The sequence below is a fragment of the Rhinoderma darwinii genome, chromosome 7 (genome assembly GCF_050947455.1).
Source record: "Rhinoderma darwinii isolate aRhiDar2 chromosome 7, aRhiDar2.hap1, whole genome shotgun sequence".
NCBI lineage: Eukaryota > Metazoa > Chordata > Amphibia > Anura > Rhinodermatidae > Rhinoderma > Rhinoderma darwinii.
The window spans coordinates 25,312,347-25,331,452 of NC_134693.1; the positions used below are offsets into that span (position 1 = coordinate 25,312,347).

A 19,106-nucleotide genomic window follows, 5' to 3' on the forward strand; every position below is an offset into this window, starting at 1 on the left:
AGAGACTGTATGGAGAAGTGGCAGGGCTTACGGAAACAGCGTAGCATGGCGAGCTACGCTGTTTTTGTAAGCCTGGACAAATCTGCACAAGTCTTCGTCTGGATTCGGCTGCCAGCTATGACCCGCATCTATTAAACATTTATGGCGTATCCCGTTGAAATGTCATAAATGTCTGAGATGGGAATATCTCTTTTAAAGGGGTTTTTCCAAGTCGGAAAAATCTTGGAAAACCCCTACATCGTGGCCACAGGACCACTATTTTTCCAGTATACTTTTTCAGTAACTATGCCCTTGTTCAAAACTGCAGCCCCATCCATATCCTGCTGCCAGTCCCATGTTTACTTCACTGATGTACAAAACAATGCCACTCCTGACCCAGCGCTGTGCCAGGATTACAACACAGCTTGACTGGAGGTTTGTTGCAAATCCCAATACAGCCCCTAGTCAGGAGTGACGCTCAGGAGCAGATACTATGGAGGAGATATATCAAAACTGCTGCAAAAGCGAAGTAAAGGAGTTGCCCATGGCAACCAATCAGCTTCTACCTCTTATTTTTTAGAGGTCCATTGGAAAATGAAAGCAGTGACCTGATTGGTTGTCATGGGCAACTACTTCCCTTTTCCTTTCCACCAGTTTCTATATATTTTCTGCTATATGTGCAACCTCTGAGCTGCATAGGGGCCAAGTAGAGCCATGTCACCTTAAAAGTAGCTAAAGGGGTTTACCGAGTTAAGGCTGTGTTCACATCACCGTCTGTGTTCCGTTGAGGGGTTCCGTCGGAGGTTTCCATCGGGTTAACCCCTCAGCGGAAAGCAAACAGAAATCTCAGCTTCCGTTTCCCTCACCATTGAAATGAATGGTGACGGAAACCTAGCTAATGGTTTCCGTCTGTCACTGTTGTGACAGGGTTTCGTCGTTTTAACTGAATCAATAGCGCAGTCGACTGGAACCCCTCAACGGAATGGCAATGGTGATATAAACAGGCCCTAAAATTGTAATGTGTCAGTGCTTTTAACCTCGGAAAGTGATTACATTTGTAATGCACCGACTGTATCAAAATTGGTCACGTTTCCCGATGCTGCCATGGGGCACATGACTGGTGACGTCACTTTGCCCGCTGTGTTTACCAGCCGTATATCTATCATGTGGTCAAACCGTTAAAAGTTTCTGCCTGGTATACGACACTAGTGACGTGACGTGTATGGGCTGTTCTGTTATACTGCCAGAAACGCGCATTCGTGGTACCTACTGTTTTCTTGCTTGACAAGCGAGAGAACAGCAGGGAACGCGTTTATACTTTTCTTAGGCCCTGTTCACAGAGTTTTTTGCTGTTGCGTTTTTCACTGCATTTTTCGCCCGCGGCCATTGAGCACCGCGGGCAAAAACACAGCAAAAAACGCGTTCTCTGCCTCCCATTGATGTAAATGGGAGGTCAGAAATGTAAACGCCCGAAGATAGGGTATGTCGCTTCTTTTTTCCGCTCGCGGGAAAAACGCCTCTGTCTCCCATTGAAATCAATGGGAGGCATTTTAGGTCGTTTTTTGACGTGTTTTCCGACGCGGTTTCCACGTCAAAACACTCTGTGTGAACAGGGCCTTACTGTTCTGAGCGCAGCCCGGCCTGTTGGGATGATGTTGTATTCCATATGACCACTGCAGCCTTTCATTGGCTGCAACAGTGATTTTTCCGGTTTCTAAACATATTTCCGAAAACATACACTATATATATATATATATATATATATATATATATATATATATATATATATATATATATGTAAATTAGAATTGTAAGAGATATGTAAAATATAGAGGTGATCACTTTTAGAGCACTATTGTCTTCCTCCACTCTGAAAAGGCTGATAACAGGGAAGAATAGATTGCCTTGAACTGCACAGCAAAGAAGTGTCTAGAAGTTATGGGCAGATGAAGCGGTGACAATACACAAACACAGGCAGCGCCATTGTTCTGTACAGCGCGTTCAGTCAGCCGGCAGCGAAAGGGTGTGGCACGCCACGTGACCGTCCTCCTCCCAGACACAAACACTGGGGCGTGGCCTCCTCCTTGCTGGCGATGACGTCACACCGTGTCTGTGAGCGCAGGGATCAGTAATGGCGGCCGGTATCTCGGCAGAGCGCAGCGGAGAAGGAGGCTGACCGGCCCGGGATACCGAAGCAGCAACCGCGGCTCCGGGTCACAGAGAAGAGTCGATACATAGAGAGAAGAGATAGAAGCCCTTGTTAAGAGCTCATTTAAGACCCAGGTGTCCGGACAGGAGGCCCCTTTATAACCGGTATAGAGAAGACTCCAGGTGGGCGACATGGGGAACTGCTTAAAGTCACCGACATCGGATGATATCTCCCTTCTACACGAATCGCAGTCTGATCGGGCGAGTTACGGAGATGGCAATGATGGGGATCAGGAGCCACCGCCCCCATACCAGGTAATGTGATGCCACCTATAGACTCGGCATATACTTAAAGAGGCTCTGTCACCAGATTTTGCAACCCCTATTTGCTATTGCAGCAGATCGGCGCTGCAATGTAGATTACAGTAACGTTTTTATTTTAAAAAAACGAGCATTTTTGGCCAAGTTATGACCATTTTCGTATTTATGCAAATGAGGCTTGCAAAAGTACAACTGGGCGTGTTGAAAAGTAAAAGTACAACTGGGCGTGTATTATGTGCGTACAATGTTATGTGAATTTATTACGATATAACGCCAACCTAGCGGTGTAGACAATGGCTGTATGTGTATCAATAGCGTTCATTTGTATTGGATCACCAACCCTATTGTCTCCAGCCTCGGTGACTTATTGCTCAAAATGTCCCGGGACACTATGAGAATATGGCGTCTCCTGTATGGGCGCTGCGTGCGAGTCGGCGTGTATGGGCGCTGCGTGCGTCTCGGCGTGCATGGGCGCTGCGTGCGTCTCGGCGTGTATGGGCGCTGCGTGCGTCTCGGCGTGCATGGGCGCTGCGTGCGTCTCGGCGTGCATGGGCGCTGCGTGCGTCTCGGCGTGCATGGGCGCTGCGTGCGTCTCGGCGTGCATGGGCGCTGCGTGCGTCTCGGCGTGCATGGGCGCTGCGTGCGAGTCGGCGTGCATGGGCGCTGCGTGCGTCTCGGCGTGCATGGGCGCTGCGTGCGTCTCGGCGTGCATGGGCGCTGCGTGCGTCTCGGCGTGCATGGGCGCTGCGTGCGAGTCGGCGTGCATGGGCGCTGCGTGCGAGTCGGCGTGCATGGGCGCTGCGTGCGTCTCGGCGTGCATGGGCGCTGCGTGCGTCTCGGCGTGCATGGGCGCTGCGTGCGTCTCGGCGTGCATGGGCGCTGCGTGCGTCTCGGCGTGCATGGGCGCTGCGTGCGAGTCAGCGTGCATGGGCGCTGCGTGCGTCTCGGCGTGCATGGGCGCTGCGTGCGTCTCGGCGTGCATGGGCGCTGCGTGCGTCTCGGCGTGCATGGGCGCTGCGTGCGTCTCGGCGTGCATGGGCGCTGCGTGCGTCTCGGCGTGCATGGGCGCTGCGTGCGTCTCGGCGTGCATGGGCGCTGCGTGCGTCTCGGCGTGCATGGGCGCTGCGTGCGAGTCGGCGTGCATGGGCGCTGCGTGCGTCTCGGCGTGCATGGGCGCTGCGTGCGTCTCGGCGTGCATGGGCGCTGCGTGCGTCTCGGCGTGCATGGGCGCTGCGTGCGTCTCGGCGTGCATGGGCGCTGCGTGCGAGTCGGCGTGCATGGGCGCTGCGTGCGTCTCGGCGTGCATGGGCGCTGCGTGCGTCTCGGCGTGCATGGGCGCTGCGTGCGTCTCGGCGTGCATGGGCGCTGCGTGCGTCTCGGCGTGCATGGGCGCTGCGTGCCTCTCGGCGTGCATGGGCGCTGCGTGCCTCTCGGCGTGCATGGGCGCTGCGTGCCTCTCGGCGTGCATGGGCTCTGCGTGCCTCTCGGCGTGCATGGGCGCTGCGTGCGTCTCGGCGTGTATCGGCGCTGCGTGCGAGTCGGCGTGTATCGGCGCTGCGTGTGTCTCGGCGTGTATAGGCGCTATGTGTACACATAGATATATTGAATTTTCCAGCCTGCCTCATCAGTGTGTTCCCCAATGGGAGGACAGCAGGCCTGACTGCTGGGTCCCCCTTTAAGGCCTGATTCACACAAGCGCTGCGCATCTCCGACGTGAAAAACTACAGTTTTTCATGTCCGAGGTGCATCCGTGCTCGGCGCTGCGGGACGCGATGTCACGCATCCACCATAGTTGAGTCTATGGAGGGATGCGTGAAAAGAACGGACATGTCCTATTTTCCCACGGACCCTTCACACGGTCCATTGAAACAACGGCTGTGTGAACGGCCACATTGAATTACATAGGTCCGTGGGACGGCCGCGGTTTCAACGGCCGTCCCACGGATGTTTAACACGTTCGTGTGAATCAGACCTAACCCTGAGAATGAGGCTGTTAAGCGCTATCTTCAGCAGCCCAATAGAAATGAAGTGGTGGCTGAGCGTGCGCACTATCGCTCCATTGCTATGGAGATCCCAGGAACGGCAAGGTAAGCTAGTCATCGGGGGGGACCCAGCAGTCCGACCCCAACAATCAGATATTTATCACCTATCCTGTGGAGAGGTGAAAAATAATGATTATGGGAAAACCCCTCTAACTTCATTGCGTGCCATAGCGTTCTTCACTTTGGATGTATGCCAGCAGACACATGGCACATAACCACCTTCAATTCTACTATATGGTGTAGTGAGTTTTCCCCTTCACACTACAACATACTCGTGTTATTTGGTGCCATAGAAAGTGCTTAGAAGTGTCTATACTTGACAATGCCCCATCAATACATCAATGCTGGCCAAGCAGCTACAACAAAATGGCACCATGCAGATCCTCCCCACACTAAATTGCACATCCGCGGCAGAAAACAGAGTTAGGCCTCGTTCACATCTGCGTTGGGGTCCCGTTCTGACGGAACGTCAGAACGGGACCCTGAATAGACACAAACGGAAACCAGAGGTTGAGACTACGCTATTGCTTCTGGAGAAACTACGGGTCCGGTGCACAACAGAGACAAATGGAAACCACGGGCACTGGATGTGTCACCATTGAAATCAATGGTGATGGAAACGTAAATCTCTGGTTTCCATCGGTGTCAGTTTGTGTCTGTTCAGGGTCCCGTTCTGATGGAAAGTTCAGACAGAACGTCCGAACGGGACCCCAACGCAGATGTGAACGAGGCCTTAGCGTCAGTTCACTCTAAGTTTTTTGGCTGGGAAACCCAGTCGGAATCAGCGCCAAAAAACAGCCGAAATCGCCCCACATTGATTTCAATGGGAGGCAGAGACATTTACTTTTACCGCTTTGCTTTTGCCCGCTCTTGGACAAAAAAAGTAGCGTTTTTTGCTCGCAGTCCTAGCATTAGATTCAATATTAACATTAAATCTAATGTTAACGCGGAACATTTTCTTGTTTTTTTTGGTTATGTAATATAGCATGTTTTGATATAATTCAACAATAATAAAAATTTATATTCTAAAAAAAAAAAAAAAAAGATTCAATGGCCACTGAATAAAAAAAGCACAGGCGGTTAAAAATCTGCCTCAAAATTCCTGAAGGAATTCGGAGGCAAATTTTCTCTCCCTGCAAAAAAAAAAGTGTGAACGGGGCCTAAAGCCTCAGATTTTTGCCACCGATTCTGCAGTAAATACGCGTGACAAATCAGACAGGTCTTAAGGCCCCCAATCAGATTCGGACTTTGGACAAGGAGGGCTGCTATCTGATTGGTTAGTTCGGGCATCTGCCCCACCTCTCCATTGCACCAGTTTTGATAAATCTCCCCTGTCGTGACTTGTGACCGGTTAGATCTGTCTGGTTGCCAGCGTGTGTATGAAGATTAATGAAAGTCACATATAATATAAGCAGAGAGGTCAGTGCTGCCGGCGCCGCTGCTGCGCGCTGACGTTGTCATTGAATGCGCCTTTTATTGTTCCCTTTCTGAATGTTCTTTTGACTGTAAAGTCCACCAGGCCTGCGAATTTATAAAGTAAATATCAGACATAACAATGTGTGACTTTCATTCCCAGCCGCGTCTCCAAAAGGCAAACAGCTGCGCACTGTGCTGTGATAAATGATCCTCCTGCCTCCGTATCAGTCCCTGGGCTTTCTACGCTAGACGTTTACTTGAAGAAAATATTCACATTTCTGTAACGTCAGACTGGCGCATCAGGTCACGGTTGTTAAAGAGCGTGCCCTACAAAAACCAGAAAAAAACAAGTCCAGGCTTGACACAACCCCCAAACTAACCGCATCACAGGGATCTAAAATGTTGATATTTGAGTCTTTAGGCTGGGTTCACACAGAGTTTTTTTTGCAGGCGGAAATTCTGCCTCAAAATTCCGTTTGGAAGTTTGAGGCAGATTTTCCTCTCCCTGCACGCCATTGAGCGCCGTGGGCATAAAACGCCACGAAATACGCTTTCTCTGCCTCCCATTGATGTCCATGGGAGGTCAGAGGCGTAAACGCCCGAAGATAGGGCATGTCCCTTCTTTCTCCCGCGGGACGGTTTTACTGCTTGTGGGAAAAAGACGCCTCCGTCTCCCATTGAAATAAATGGGAGGCATTTTCGGGCCAATTTTTGACGAGTTTTGTGGTGCGGTTTCCGCATAGCATAGCCTTAGAGTCCCGCTTGGGCCAGGATTTTCGGTTGTAATATGGGCACAAAAATGCGCCCGTATTTACACTTGTGTGAAACCAGCCTTAAGGCCCTTTTACATTGGCCGGTGCACCAAGCGCCAATCAACGAGACATGGATGGGGAGGATCGGTCGTTACTACGATTGCTCGTCCCAATACATTATTATCATGTCGGCAGCGCGTCTCTCTATTTACACAGGGAGATGTGCTTTTTGTAGCATCTGGATAGCTACAAGTTGCAGACCACTCACCGATACTGGATTACCAGTGGTGACAACCACCAAAGCCATCTAATGGTTGGGCTGGTTTCCGTTCTGCTGAATCAGTAAATCATTCCCACAGAGCTAAAACTTTAGGCCTTGTTCACACAGTGCAGCTTTGGTGAGTTTTTTTTCTTTTGGTGTGGAACATAAAGGATGGAGCCATATGGCCTCAGTGGGCTGCTATACCATTATCTGTCGTGTGCCAAATAGGGGGAATACTTCTGTACATATGGCATCAGGTGGAGCATGCCATGTTTTTTGTTTTTTTTTGGGGTGTTTTTGTATAGGAATCTGACACAAAAACTGTGTGTGTCTCTGTATGTAATCGGAGGTAAAGGCCCCATCCACTTATGAGCGCCATATTATGGCTCCGTTGTACAGTTATCTTCATGTCAGATTTGTTTATGGTGCGATCTGATTGATGTTATTTTGGTCATCTCCGTGCAGTAGTTACATGGAGACTCCAGTAACAATCTGCATGTATGGAAAAACTCATAAAATTGTGGTCACGGCTTTTCATGCCACCGTTTTGCATTGAAATTAATTTAGAAAAAACTTGAAAATATGCAAAACCGAACTGCGCTGGATAGGCCACTAAAAAATGCAGCTTGCCCTAAAAGATGCACAGTGTTTAGTTCTATTGTCTGAACAGGGTTTTACAACATTCTCTACAATGAGGTATGAGGTAAATGACGGCAGCGGCCGAACTGTTAGGTGTGACTGTGCCCTTACCCTCGCCAGACGGTGCTGGTTGATTAATTTCCTAGCTTTTGGTCATCAAAGTTCCATTTTTATTTCGACATCCCATTTAATTATATCATTTTTCCCAGAACATTAATCAGTTCTGCATTTTCCAGCCTGGGATGGGTTGATTAGAAATAATGTGTGTTTTCTGTGCTCCGCAAACACATTAGTCAGCTAGGAGGTGACCCTGAGGACAGCATGCCGCCCGTGTTTGGGTGCAGGGCCGGGGCCTAGCTGCTCCCTGCGAGGAGCTGCCTTTGTTCTACTCAAGATGGTGATCTCACTGTCTGCAACTCCTTCATTCCAGGCAGACGGAACTTTCCAGCGGCCCGGTCAATGACCCCTAATGTTTCGTTAAAACAAAAGCTTTGATAAGTCCTTTTGTAGAGCTGCTTTTTTATTTTTGTTTCTTCGGAAAATTTTTATTTTGTTTTTAGCATTTTGCTGTGTCATTATTTTTTTTTGGTTTAAATGGAGCTGATTGTTGGATGTAAAGGCAGTGAGTTTACAAGCGAAGCATAGAGGGAGGTGGTATATATACGGAAATGCACAGTCAGCTCGTTTTCTTTGTGAATTGTTGTGCTCTTATGCCGGCCTGGCCTGTGTTGGACAAAGGATTCCAGTAAGTCTATTTGTGATCCGCTCTGGAAGCGGTGAAGTATAACGTGCCCTTGGCGGTGAGCTCTGTTTAGTATCATTACTTGGTTATATGAAGCAGTTGTAATTTGTAAGCGCAAAAACTGTAAAAAAAAGACGTGGTCCGCCCATCCAATTTTTTGCAGTGATCTATAAATGCTAAGCAGAATCAAACTGTATTAGCACGATATTGTAGGTAACGTATAGATCCTTATGGCCGCACGATTTTTTAGGTAAACAACAGTTTTACCCACAACACCGCGTGGCTATTCAAAGCAATTTAAGAGCCGTGGCGAACATCATGCCGGCGCAGTATTCAACAGCATCGTGGCCGCTTCAATGCTGTTGCATGCGACATTGCTTGTTCAATGCTGTTGCGTGGGACATTATCTTTATGTAGTCTCTTCTAATTAAAAATACCTCGGCCGAAAAATCCCCTCCTTCCAAAAATAAAAATTCCCATACATATAATGTACATTACAACTACTTTTGGCCCATAACAATACCCTAATTATGGCAGTCGTTGTTGTTTTATTGTAATGGCGGTATAACTAGTCCATTTTTCTTGCAGTTTTGCAAAGTCACCGCAGTTGTGTTAAAAAGACAAAACTTGACTTCGCCATCTGAATATATTACAGCTCTGTGTCCAAAAACTGAGAGCATCTCCATCTGTATTTCTCATGTGAGGGCTTGTCCACACGTAAAGGAATTGCTGCAGAAAATTTCTGCAGCATTTCTTTTGAAACTAAGCGACCTTCCGCTGCGGAAAAACCGCACCATTTACTGGGTTTTTTTACTGCAGAAAATTGTGCCGATTTTGCGGCGTTTTTTTAAATGCTGGGAGATGGCGACATCTCCTGAAAAATGCAGCAATTCTGGCCACTTTCCGCAGCAGGAATTGACATGCTGCGTTTCAAAAAGGTGAATTTCTGGTTAAATCTCACCCACTTTGCTGCTACTGTATTCTGCGTATTTTCCGTCCGCAATTCCGGATGGGAAATCTTCAGCAATTCAGTTACATTTGAACTGACCCTTAGAAATCACAGCATGTCCTGAGGCACCAAACAGCAGCTGAGTTACTGGCAGCCAATCCGATGTGTAAAAACACAGCCTTGTGTATGGCATTTTATCTGTTACTATTTTACAAAGCTTTTTCATCTCAATTCTTATTCAAAGCCAAATTCATTGTCCTGTAACCAAAAAGCAGGGCATTAAGGGAGCGCAAATGACCGTTAAAGTCAGAGCTAAAGCTGTGTTCACACTGGATGCGGCGCTATTCTTGCTGTGAAAACAAAGGAAACCACGACGAACCGCATTGTCATTGTGATCCGTCATACGATGGATCCGGCTATGCGTCCTGATTTGCATTATAAACAGAAACCGCTACGCAAGTGTGAACAGAGCGTAAGCAGTTAGGTTTCATGTCTGTCAGCGAAGTGGAGATAAACCGCTGTCTGTTTCCATAGGCAACCAAAAGAATTTTGAAAAATTAGTCAACTTTTATCGAAAGTTTTAATCTACAGTACAGGTGGCCGTAAACATTAGTAGATTGATGATTGAACAATGGCCTTGTTAACAATTGTTGCGCTGATGTATCCATATACATTTTAGTCCATACTGGCCATTAGTTGTTCAAACTCGCCATACATTGTCAGTGACATCGCGCTAAGCATGAACGATCTTTCTGTGTGAAATGTTCTTTCACAGATCGATCCATGTAAAGTCAAGTACTACCAGACGTAAATTTTAAACACGACCGGCTTCTTTCCATACAATGACGGTTTGTCATTGGTCAGCTAAATTGTTAAACTTCACCAAATAGACAATCGTTTAGAGTGAAAAAAAAATGTTGTTTGGATAAATGTTAGACTAGCGGCGCTGTATCACCATATGAGATGAGACTTTCTGGAAATTGCTCATCTTTTGGGTCTGTCCATCCTTGTCCTGGTACAGTTTTTTTGTTTGTTTTGTTTCCTTGGTTTTTTTTTTTTAAATCCCCAAGGATTATGTACAAGGTCTTTTGAAAGGGTTTAACCAGGGAATGTGCAGAAATAATCCTCACAGTTGTTAATCTCACTGACGAAAACCATTTATAGCAAAACACTGGTCATCAGAAATCTTTCCAATGTAAAATATTGATTCTTGTGATCTTTTAATATTCGGCGGAGCTTTCACCCCCCCCCCCCCTGATACGGAGAAGAGATTTCCTTGTATTATGACACTGCAGAATACGGTACGTGCGGTGTGCGCTTACATCATCATATCTTTCCACCACACATGTCACAAAGTGGCAGTTCTCCGGTTACAGGGGAAAGAGCCTCTGATTCTGATCTCATTTACCGCAGCCCAGTGACAAATACATAGATTTTCTGGAAATAATTGAATCTTACAGTTCATGAACAGGGCTGTCCTGATTCATCACAATGTTGCTCCTTTTTATTAGTCACACTGATTCAGGAGATTGTTCCGCACACATTGTCTCGTCCTGTATCTAGGTCTGCAAGCCTCGATCGGATGTATCTAATCACACTTTATTAAAGTGTGGCTAAGTAGTTGCTGAGTCATACACTTAAAAGCTTGGAAATGTTTTATGTTCTACTCCTATAGTGTTAAAGTCTTATTTGATATGCAGGATAGTTTATATATGGCCATTAAAGAGGAACTACTTTCCAAAATCTTTTGATATGTCATAGTCATATCGGAAGTTTTGATCAGTCGGATCTGGGTGCCGAGACCCCCACCGTTGCAGAAGGGCTCAGCTGAGTGCACTGCATCTTCAGCTGTGATCCGTGCTCCTTGTAAAGGTCCTATTATACGTCCCGATATGGGCCATGAAAATGAGTGCCGATAAACGGGACAGCTCGTTTATCGGTGCTCATTTGCTCCTCTCACAAGGCGCAATGATTGGTTATGTACGGAGAGGTGAGATTGTTACTATGATCGTTCGTCCCCATACATTTCAATGATGTCGGCAGCACATGTCTCTGTGTAAACAGGAAGATTCCGACAACAATAATATTTAATTCTGCATAAACGAGCAGCTCAGCCAATGAACGAGCATTTGCCGGTTCATCGTCGGATCGTTGCCCTGTTTACACAATGATCGGGATTGAGCGCTCGTATGAACGCTTGTTTGCTCGATAAGTGGCCCATGTAAAAGGGCCTTTAGCCTGAAGACAGATTACATACTATGTAAGCCGTCTCTAGCAAGGAGCGCTGATCGCAACCAATGATGTAGGAGTGCTCTGCTGAGCGCAAATGCACATTAGTTTCAGGAACGGTAAGTGTCTTGGCATCCGGACCCCCATGGATCAAAACTTCTGATATGTCTCTGACATATCAAAAGTTTTTGAAAAATACAGTCACTCTTTAGGGTATGTTCACACGGCGGGGGTCCGTAACGGCTGAAATTACGGGGATGTTTCAGCCTGAAAACATCCCCGTAATTTCAGCCGTACCGGCATGTGCAGGCGCTTGAACGCCGCGTCAATTACGGCCGTAATTAGCGCTGCTATTCATTGGAGTCAATGAATAGCGGCTCCAATTACGGCCAAAGAAGTGACAGGTCACTTCTTCTACGCGGGCGTCAATTTACGCGCCGTCATTTGACAGCGGCGCGTAAATATACGCCTCGTGTGAACAGACAAACGTCTGCCCATTGCTTTCAATGGGCAGATGTTTGTCAGCGCTATTGAGGCGCTATTTTCGGGCGTAATTCGGGGCAAAAACGCCCGATTTACGTCTGTAAATAGGCCGTGTGAACATACCCTTAAGGTCATCCAAAGTGTTGATCCAGAAGAAGGCAAAACAAGCCCTAGAGTTGGAGCAGTTGCCAATTGCCTTATATTAGGGATCCAGACCTATTTTTAAGGTCATTCAACAAAGTGATCATCACAACATCTTGGGGCAGAGTGTTCCACAGTCTCTCTACTTATACTGAGCATATGTCTAGAGCAGGGGTCTCAAGCACGCGGCCCGCGGGCCACATGTGGTCCCTGGGGCTGTCATCTGCGGCCCGCGGACACAGAGCCGCTAGTATCGGCTCTGCTCCGAGACTCTGTCCATATGTTGACAGCGATGTCAGGGAATTCCAGTGTGTCCTTCTTCCCCAGAGCGGAGTCCCGGGCAGAGCGCTAGTATCGGCTCTGCTCTGGGACTCTGTGGAATTCCCTGACATCGTTGCCCATATATGGACAGTGTGTCAGGATCTTCCCCAGAGCGGAGTCCCGGGCAGAGCGCTAGTATCGGCTCTGCTCCGGGATTCTGTGGAATTCCCTGACACCGCTGTCCATATATGGACAGTGTGTCAGGGTCTTCCCCAGAGCAGGAGTCGCAGTGATGTCAGGAGCACAGCTGGAGTCCCAGGAAGAGCCTACTAGCGCTCTCCCCGGGACTCCAGCTCTGGGGTTGCCCCTGACATCTTTGTCCATATATGGACAGTGATGTCAGGAGCAGAGCTGGAATCCCAGGCTGCATTCACAACTCTACTATTATATCATGTACTTTACTCCAGTCACATCCAGAGCTGCAGTCACCACTCTACTGTAACATGTTATACTCCAGTCACATCCAGAGCTGCACTCACAACTCTACTGTAACATCATGTACTATACTCCAGAGACATCCACAGCTACACTCACAACTCTACTTCAAGATCAGTAGATGCAGATACAAACATCTTGTCTTATACTCCAAACAAATCCAGAGCTCCAGTCACAACTCTACTATTATATAATGTGCTATACTCCAGTCACATCCAGAGCTGCAGTCACAACTCTACTGTAACATCATGTCTTATACTCCAGCCACATCCAGAGCTGCAGTCACAACTGTACTGTAACATCAGGTCCAATACTCCAAACAAATCCAGAGCTGCAGTCACAACTCTACTGTAGTTCGAGTACTAGAAGCGGCTCTGCTCCGGGACTCCATCTCTGGGCAAGACCCTGCCATCACTGTGGCAGCATCTACGGAGGGCACTGTGGCAGCATCTACGGAGGGCACTGTGGCAGCATCTACGGAGGGCACTGTGGCAGCATCTACGGAGGGCACTGTGGCAGCATCTACGGAGGGCACTGTGGCAGCATCTACGGAGGGCACTGTGGCAGCATCTACGGAGGGCACTGTGGCAGCATCTACGGAGGGCACTGTGGCAGCATCTACGGAGGGCACTGTGGCAGCATCTACGGAGGGCACTGTGGCAGCATCTACGGAGGGCACTGTGGCAGCATCTACGGAGGGCACTGTGGCAGCATCTACGGAGGGCACTGTGGCAGCATCTACGGAGGGCACTGTGGCAGCATCTACGGAGGGCACTGTGGCAGCATCTACGGAGGGCACTGTGGCAGCATCTACGGAGGGCACTGTGGCAGCATCCACGGAGGGCACTGTGGCAGCATCCACGGAGGGCACTGCGGCACTATCTAAAAAGGGGCTGCCCAATCTTGACGTGTGTCTGCCAAACGCTGCTAACTGAGCCGCCGGACTGCATTTAGCGACACTTAAACGAGAAAGCTGGATTGTTGAAATAGGCACGTGGAGAAATATCTCAAATTTTAAACCTAGCGGTATTATTATAGTAATATAGTGTTATTGTAGTTCAAATAACTAATTGATTAATAATAATTTTGTATTGTATCAAATTTGAAAGTAATGCGGCCCGACCACTTCACATTTCTTTTATATGCGGCCCACTTACCCGGCCGGCCGAGTTTGAGACCTCTGATCTAGAGGTGCCTCTGTACCTTTAAACATAGTGGTTCACAAGTTCCCTTGTTCGAGCATAAAAAAAGCCTTAAACACACACCCCGTATTCAGTACGGATACACTGTGTTAAGCTGCGGTAGCGTATCCGCCCTGAACTCTGCGGAGAATGCCTGTGTTTCTGCAGAGGAATTTCCACTGTGAAGCAGCGCCGGGAAAAGAAAAAAACCTTCATACTTACCCGCTCCCTCTTCTCGGCGCGTAGTCTGGCCTTCTGATGCTGCAGCCTGTGATTGGCTGCAGCGGTCACATAGCCTGCTACGTCATCCAGGGAGGACGGACTGGAGAAGAAGCAGGGAACTCTGGGTAAATATAACTATTATTGATTCCGCCGCAAATATTTAAATACTGCTTTGTTGCGGGTTTAAGCACCCCGTTGAATTCAATAGGTAAACCTGCAACAGAAGAGTTGCGTATCCGCAGAATTAATTGATATGCTGCGGTTGAAGTAAGTGCACCGCAGGTCAATTTATGTGCGTTTTTTTGGGCGGATATTTACCGCAGTGTAGGGACAAGATTTTTGCAATCTCACCCACACTGCTGCTACTGTAATACGCTGCGGATTTTCCGCTATGAATCCGTTGCAGAAAATCCGCAGTGGGGAGGTTTGTCCTATCTAAATGAGGTCCCAATAGCAATCAGCTGATGGGACCAGCAGCTGAAACTCCCGGCAATTCGATGAAATGTGGTATTACATGGCGCCCATTCAGATGAATGGGTGCCATGTAGTGCATGTTTGCACTGACCCCCTTCAAAGTGTCGCCTTGCAGTGGCTCTCTTCTCTGGCTGTAAGAGCCCGCTCTTTGTGATGCACATATGGCCAGGAGTTGATCTGATCCCAAGTTTGATCATATTTCTTGGTGTTGCAGGACAACCGCTTTTCGGAATACACGCCGTTCCTTATGACATTCATATGCCTCAAGAGGATATTTACTTGGCTGGGAAACTTTGGCAGTTCAGCTTTGTCTTCTTTTTTTTTTTTTTTTTTTTTTTATACCCCGGTGGTGCCGTTCACTGTGAGCAGTATATCTATGGAAGGTCAGATCTCCAACTAAATAACAAACTGGTAATTGTTTACTTGCTCCCTCAGCTCTTCAGTGACATCACCTATGTTGTAATATACAGGTGGAGGACTGATACTTACGTTTAGTTTGAGATAACCAATCGTGCGAATCTTAGGACCACTGGAAGGCTTTAGGTGTTTTTGTTTCATTTTTTTTCCCCCCATTAACAGTGGTTAAAAATGGAACCACACGTTTGGCTTTTAGATGTAGCACCAAAGTAAAATTTTCAATAGGAATCCGTTCTTGGAAGATTTCTCCCTTTTATGTAAGGTATTTATAGTTCTTCAGTTATTACATTTATACTGCAAAAAAAGAACAAGCTAAATAAACCACAGGTGGAGATATTACGGGGCCGCGTGCTGCAGCCGATAAGCTCATGAATGATGTCACCCATTGTTACCACTTCCTGTTTTTTTAAATGTTCACTGTGGACACGGCTGTTGTGGCATTTTTTATGTTTTTTCTTTTAAACCTCTAGTGTTTTAATTTACTATTTTTATACCGCTCATTTGTCTTTCTTTCAACAATGCAGTTCACATTGTAGCCTGAGATATCACAGCCTCAATGGCGAGGACTAAAGTAAATGACGGGTGTAACAAGGAAATCTCTGCGCATTTCTAAAGTGGTTTATAGCCTGTCGTCAGTGGTGGACAACTGTCCGTGGGTGACTGGCTGCTATTTCCAGATTAGGGGATCAGAACGCAGACATGCAGCTGTGTAGTAAAATATAACACAACCCCCAAGTCCCAGAAGGTTCTGGCCTATTAAGGGTATTCTCTTATGAAGGAAACCCCATTTCAAATGGTAGCCGGATCGCTGCAGGTCCGGCTTTCCTAATCCCCAGAAATCAGCTGGGGGGGGGGGGGAGCAGCGCCTGGCCAGACATTTTTCCTGCAGCGGCTGCATTGTAGCATTACATGGCGGCCATATAGGCAGACCGTCTATAAGATCCATATACCTTTTTAAAAGGGGTTGCCTTTATGGAGTTTTCTCACTATACACGTTTATGGCATAATGGCTTACTGAGCTCTTTTTGACCACGCAGGTGCAAACAGAGGACACGGGACGTTGAACGGAGTCCTTGAGGGTCCCCGTAGTATGGAGGGTCGACCATCACTCGCCTAGATCATGGGCTCCAAAACGTCCTTTTTTTTTTTTTTTTTCTCTTTGATAAAGAATACGTAAATTACCTGCTATAAATGTGTATAAAAAAAAGTATGTGCATATATTACACTCACCCATATGTGTGTGTGTGTATATATATATATATCTATCTCCAACTTTATCTATTACCGGTAAATGGCACGGGTAATGGAAGGTCAGTTCTGTCACTCTTGGTTTGATGGAAATCATTCACAGCTAGTAAAATATTTTGACCATGCGATGTCTCTCCTTCCATTTTGGGATTGGTGCAACCATAACCTTGAGATCAGATGGTTGCGACAGACTCTAGATGTTATCTCAACTATCTATTAGTCAAGGACACGTGATGACAGAGGAGTTTACATATATACACATACAGATTATTTGCTTAGTTTCAACAGGTATCATGTAGGATAAACATGTTCCCGACGGAAAGTGGAAATAACCAGTTTGGTGGCTAAGAACACAGTCTATACATTCTGTAGGGAGTAGCACAAAGGTCCACACGCCTCGGGGAGTGACCTGATTTAGTTTAAAGAGGCTCTGTCACCAGATTTTCAAACCCCTATCTCGTATTGCAGCAGATCGGCGCTGCAATGTAGATAACAGTAACTTTTGTTTTTTTTCCAAAAACGAGCATTTTTGGCCAAGTTATGAGCATTTTTATATTTATGCAAATGAGCCTTTCTTAAGTACAACTGGGCGTGTATTGTGTGTGTACATCTGGGCGTGTTTACTTCTTTTACTAGCTGGGCGTTGTGAATAGAAGTGTATGATGCTGACGAATCATCATCATCCACTTCTCTTCGTTACCACCCAGCTTCTGGCAGTGCACAGACACACAGCGTGTTCTCGAGAGATCACGCTGTGACGTCACTTCCTGCCCCAGGTCCTGCATCGTGTCGGACGAGCGAGGACACATCGGCACCAGGCGACAGAGACTACAGTTGATTCTGCAGCAGCATCGGCGTTTGCAGGTAAGTCGATGTAGCCTCTGGTGCCAATGTGTCCTCGCTCGTCCAACACGATGCAGGACCTGGGGCAGGAAGTGACGTCACAGCGTGATCTCTCGAGAACACGCTGTGTGTCTGTGCACTGCCAGAAGCTGGGTGGTAACGAAGAGAAGTGGATGATGCTGATTCGTCAGCATCATACACTTCCATTCACAACGCCCAGCTAGTAAAACAAGTAAAAACGCCCAGATGTACACACACAATACACGCCCACTTGTATTTAACTTTAAACACGCCCAGTTGTACTTAAAGAGGCTCTGTCACCAGATTTTGCAACCCCTATCTGCTATTGCAGCAGATAGGCGCTGCAATGTAGATTACAGTAACGTTTTTATTTTTAAAAAACGAGCATTTTTGGCCAAGTTATGACCATTTTTGTAGTTATGCAAATGAGGCTTGCAAAAGTCCAAGTGGGTGTGTTTAAAAGTAAAAGTCCAAGTGGGCGTGTATTATGTGCGTACATCGGGGCGTTTTTAATACTTTTACTAGCTGGGCGCTCTGACGAGAAGTATCATCCACTTCTCTTCAGAACGCCCAGCTTCTGCCAGATCACGCTGTGTCGTCACTCACGGGTCCTGCATCGTGTCAGACGAGCGAGGACACATCGGCACCAGAGGCTTCAGTTGATTCTGCAGCAGCATCGGCGTTAGCAGGTAAGTCGATGTAGCTACTTACCTGCAAACGCTGATGCTGCTGCAGAATCAACTGTAGCCTCTGGTGCCGATGTGTCCTCGCTCGTCTGACACGATGCAGGACCCGTGAGTGACGACACAGCGTGATCTGGCAGAAGCTGGGCGTTCTGAAGAGAAGTGGATGATACTTCTCATCAGAACGCCCAGCTAGTAAAAGTATTAAAAACGCCCCGATGTACGCACATAATACACGCCCACTTGGACTTTTGCAAGCCTCATTTGCATAACTACAAAAATGGTCATAACTTGGCCAAAAATGCTCGTTTTTTAAAAATAAAAACGTTACTGTTATCTACATTGCAGCGCCGATCTGCTGCAATACGAGATAGGGGTTTGAAAATCTGGTGACAGAGCCTCTTTAAATTCTATGATAAAAAAAATTCCCGTTAATAGTCGGACAGTCCCCACACTCTACATCAGGGGTCTCAAGCACGCGGGCCGCATGCGGCCCCTGGGGCTGTCATCTGCGGCCCGCGGGACACAGAGCCGCTAGTATCGGCTCTGCTCCGAGACTCTGGAATTCCCTGACATCGCTGTCCACATATGAACAGCGATGTCTGGGGATTACCCAGAGCCGGAGTCCCGAACAGAGCGCTGGTGTCGGCTCTGCTCCGGGACTCTGTGGAATTCCCTGACATCGCTGCCCATATATGGACAGTGTGTCAGGGTCTTGCCCAGAGCGGAGCAGAGCGCTGGTGTCGGCTCTGCTCCTGGACTCTTTGGAATTCCCTGACATTGCTGTCCACATATGAACAGCGATGTCTGGGGCTTCCCCAGAGCCTGAGTCCCGGGCAGAGCGCTAGTACAGGCTCTGCTCCGGGACGCTGCGGAATTCCCTGACATATCTGCCCATATATGGACAGTGTGTCGGGGTCTTCCCCAGAGCGGAGTCCCGGGCAGAGCTCTATTATCGGCTCTGCTCCGGGACTCTGGGGAAGCCTCTGACATCGCTGTCCATACATCGACAATGATGTCATGGGCTTCCCCAGAGCAGGAGTCCCAGTGATGTCAGAAGCACAGCTGGAGTCCCAGGAAGAGCCTACTAGCGCTCTGCCTGGGACTCCAGCTCTGGGCAAGCCCCTGACATCACTGGGGCAGCCTCTACAGAGGGCA

The 19,106-nt window shown here is 47.7% G+C and overlaps 1 protein-coding gene across 1 annotated transcript in view; it reads left to right on the forward strand.

The window, feature by feature from the left end:
* Window positions 1-2,063: 2,063 nt before the first annotated feature.
* RNF11 (ring finger protein 11) overlaps window positions 2,064-19,106 on the forward strand; it is a 44,242-nt gene continuing 27,199 nt past the window's right edge. The window contains exon 1 of the mRNA XM_075832980.1: window positions 2,064-2,442. Coding sequence (XP_075689095.1) covers window positions 2,320-2,442 — 123 coding nt within the window. The 5' untranslated portion in view covers window positions 2,064-2,319. The remainder of the gene's footprint in view (window positions 2,443-19,106) is intronic.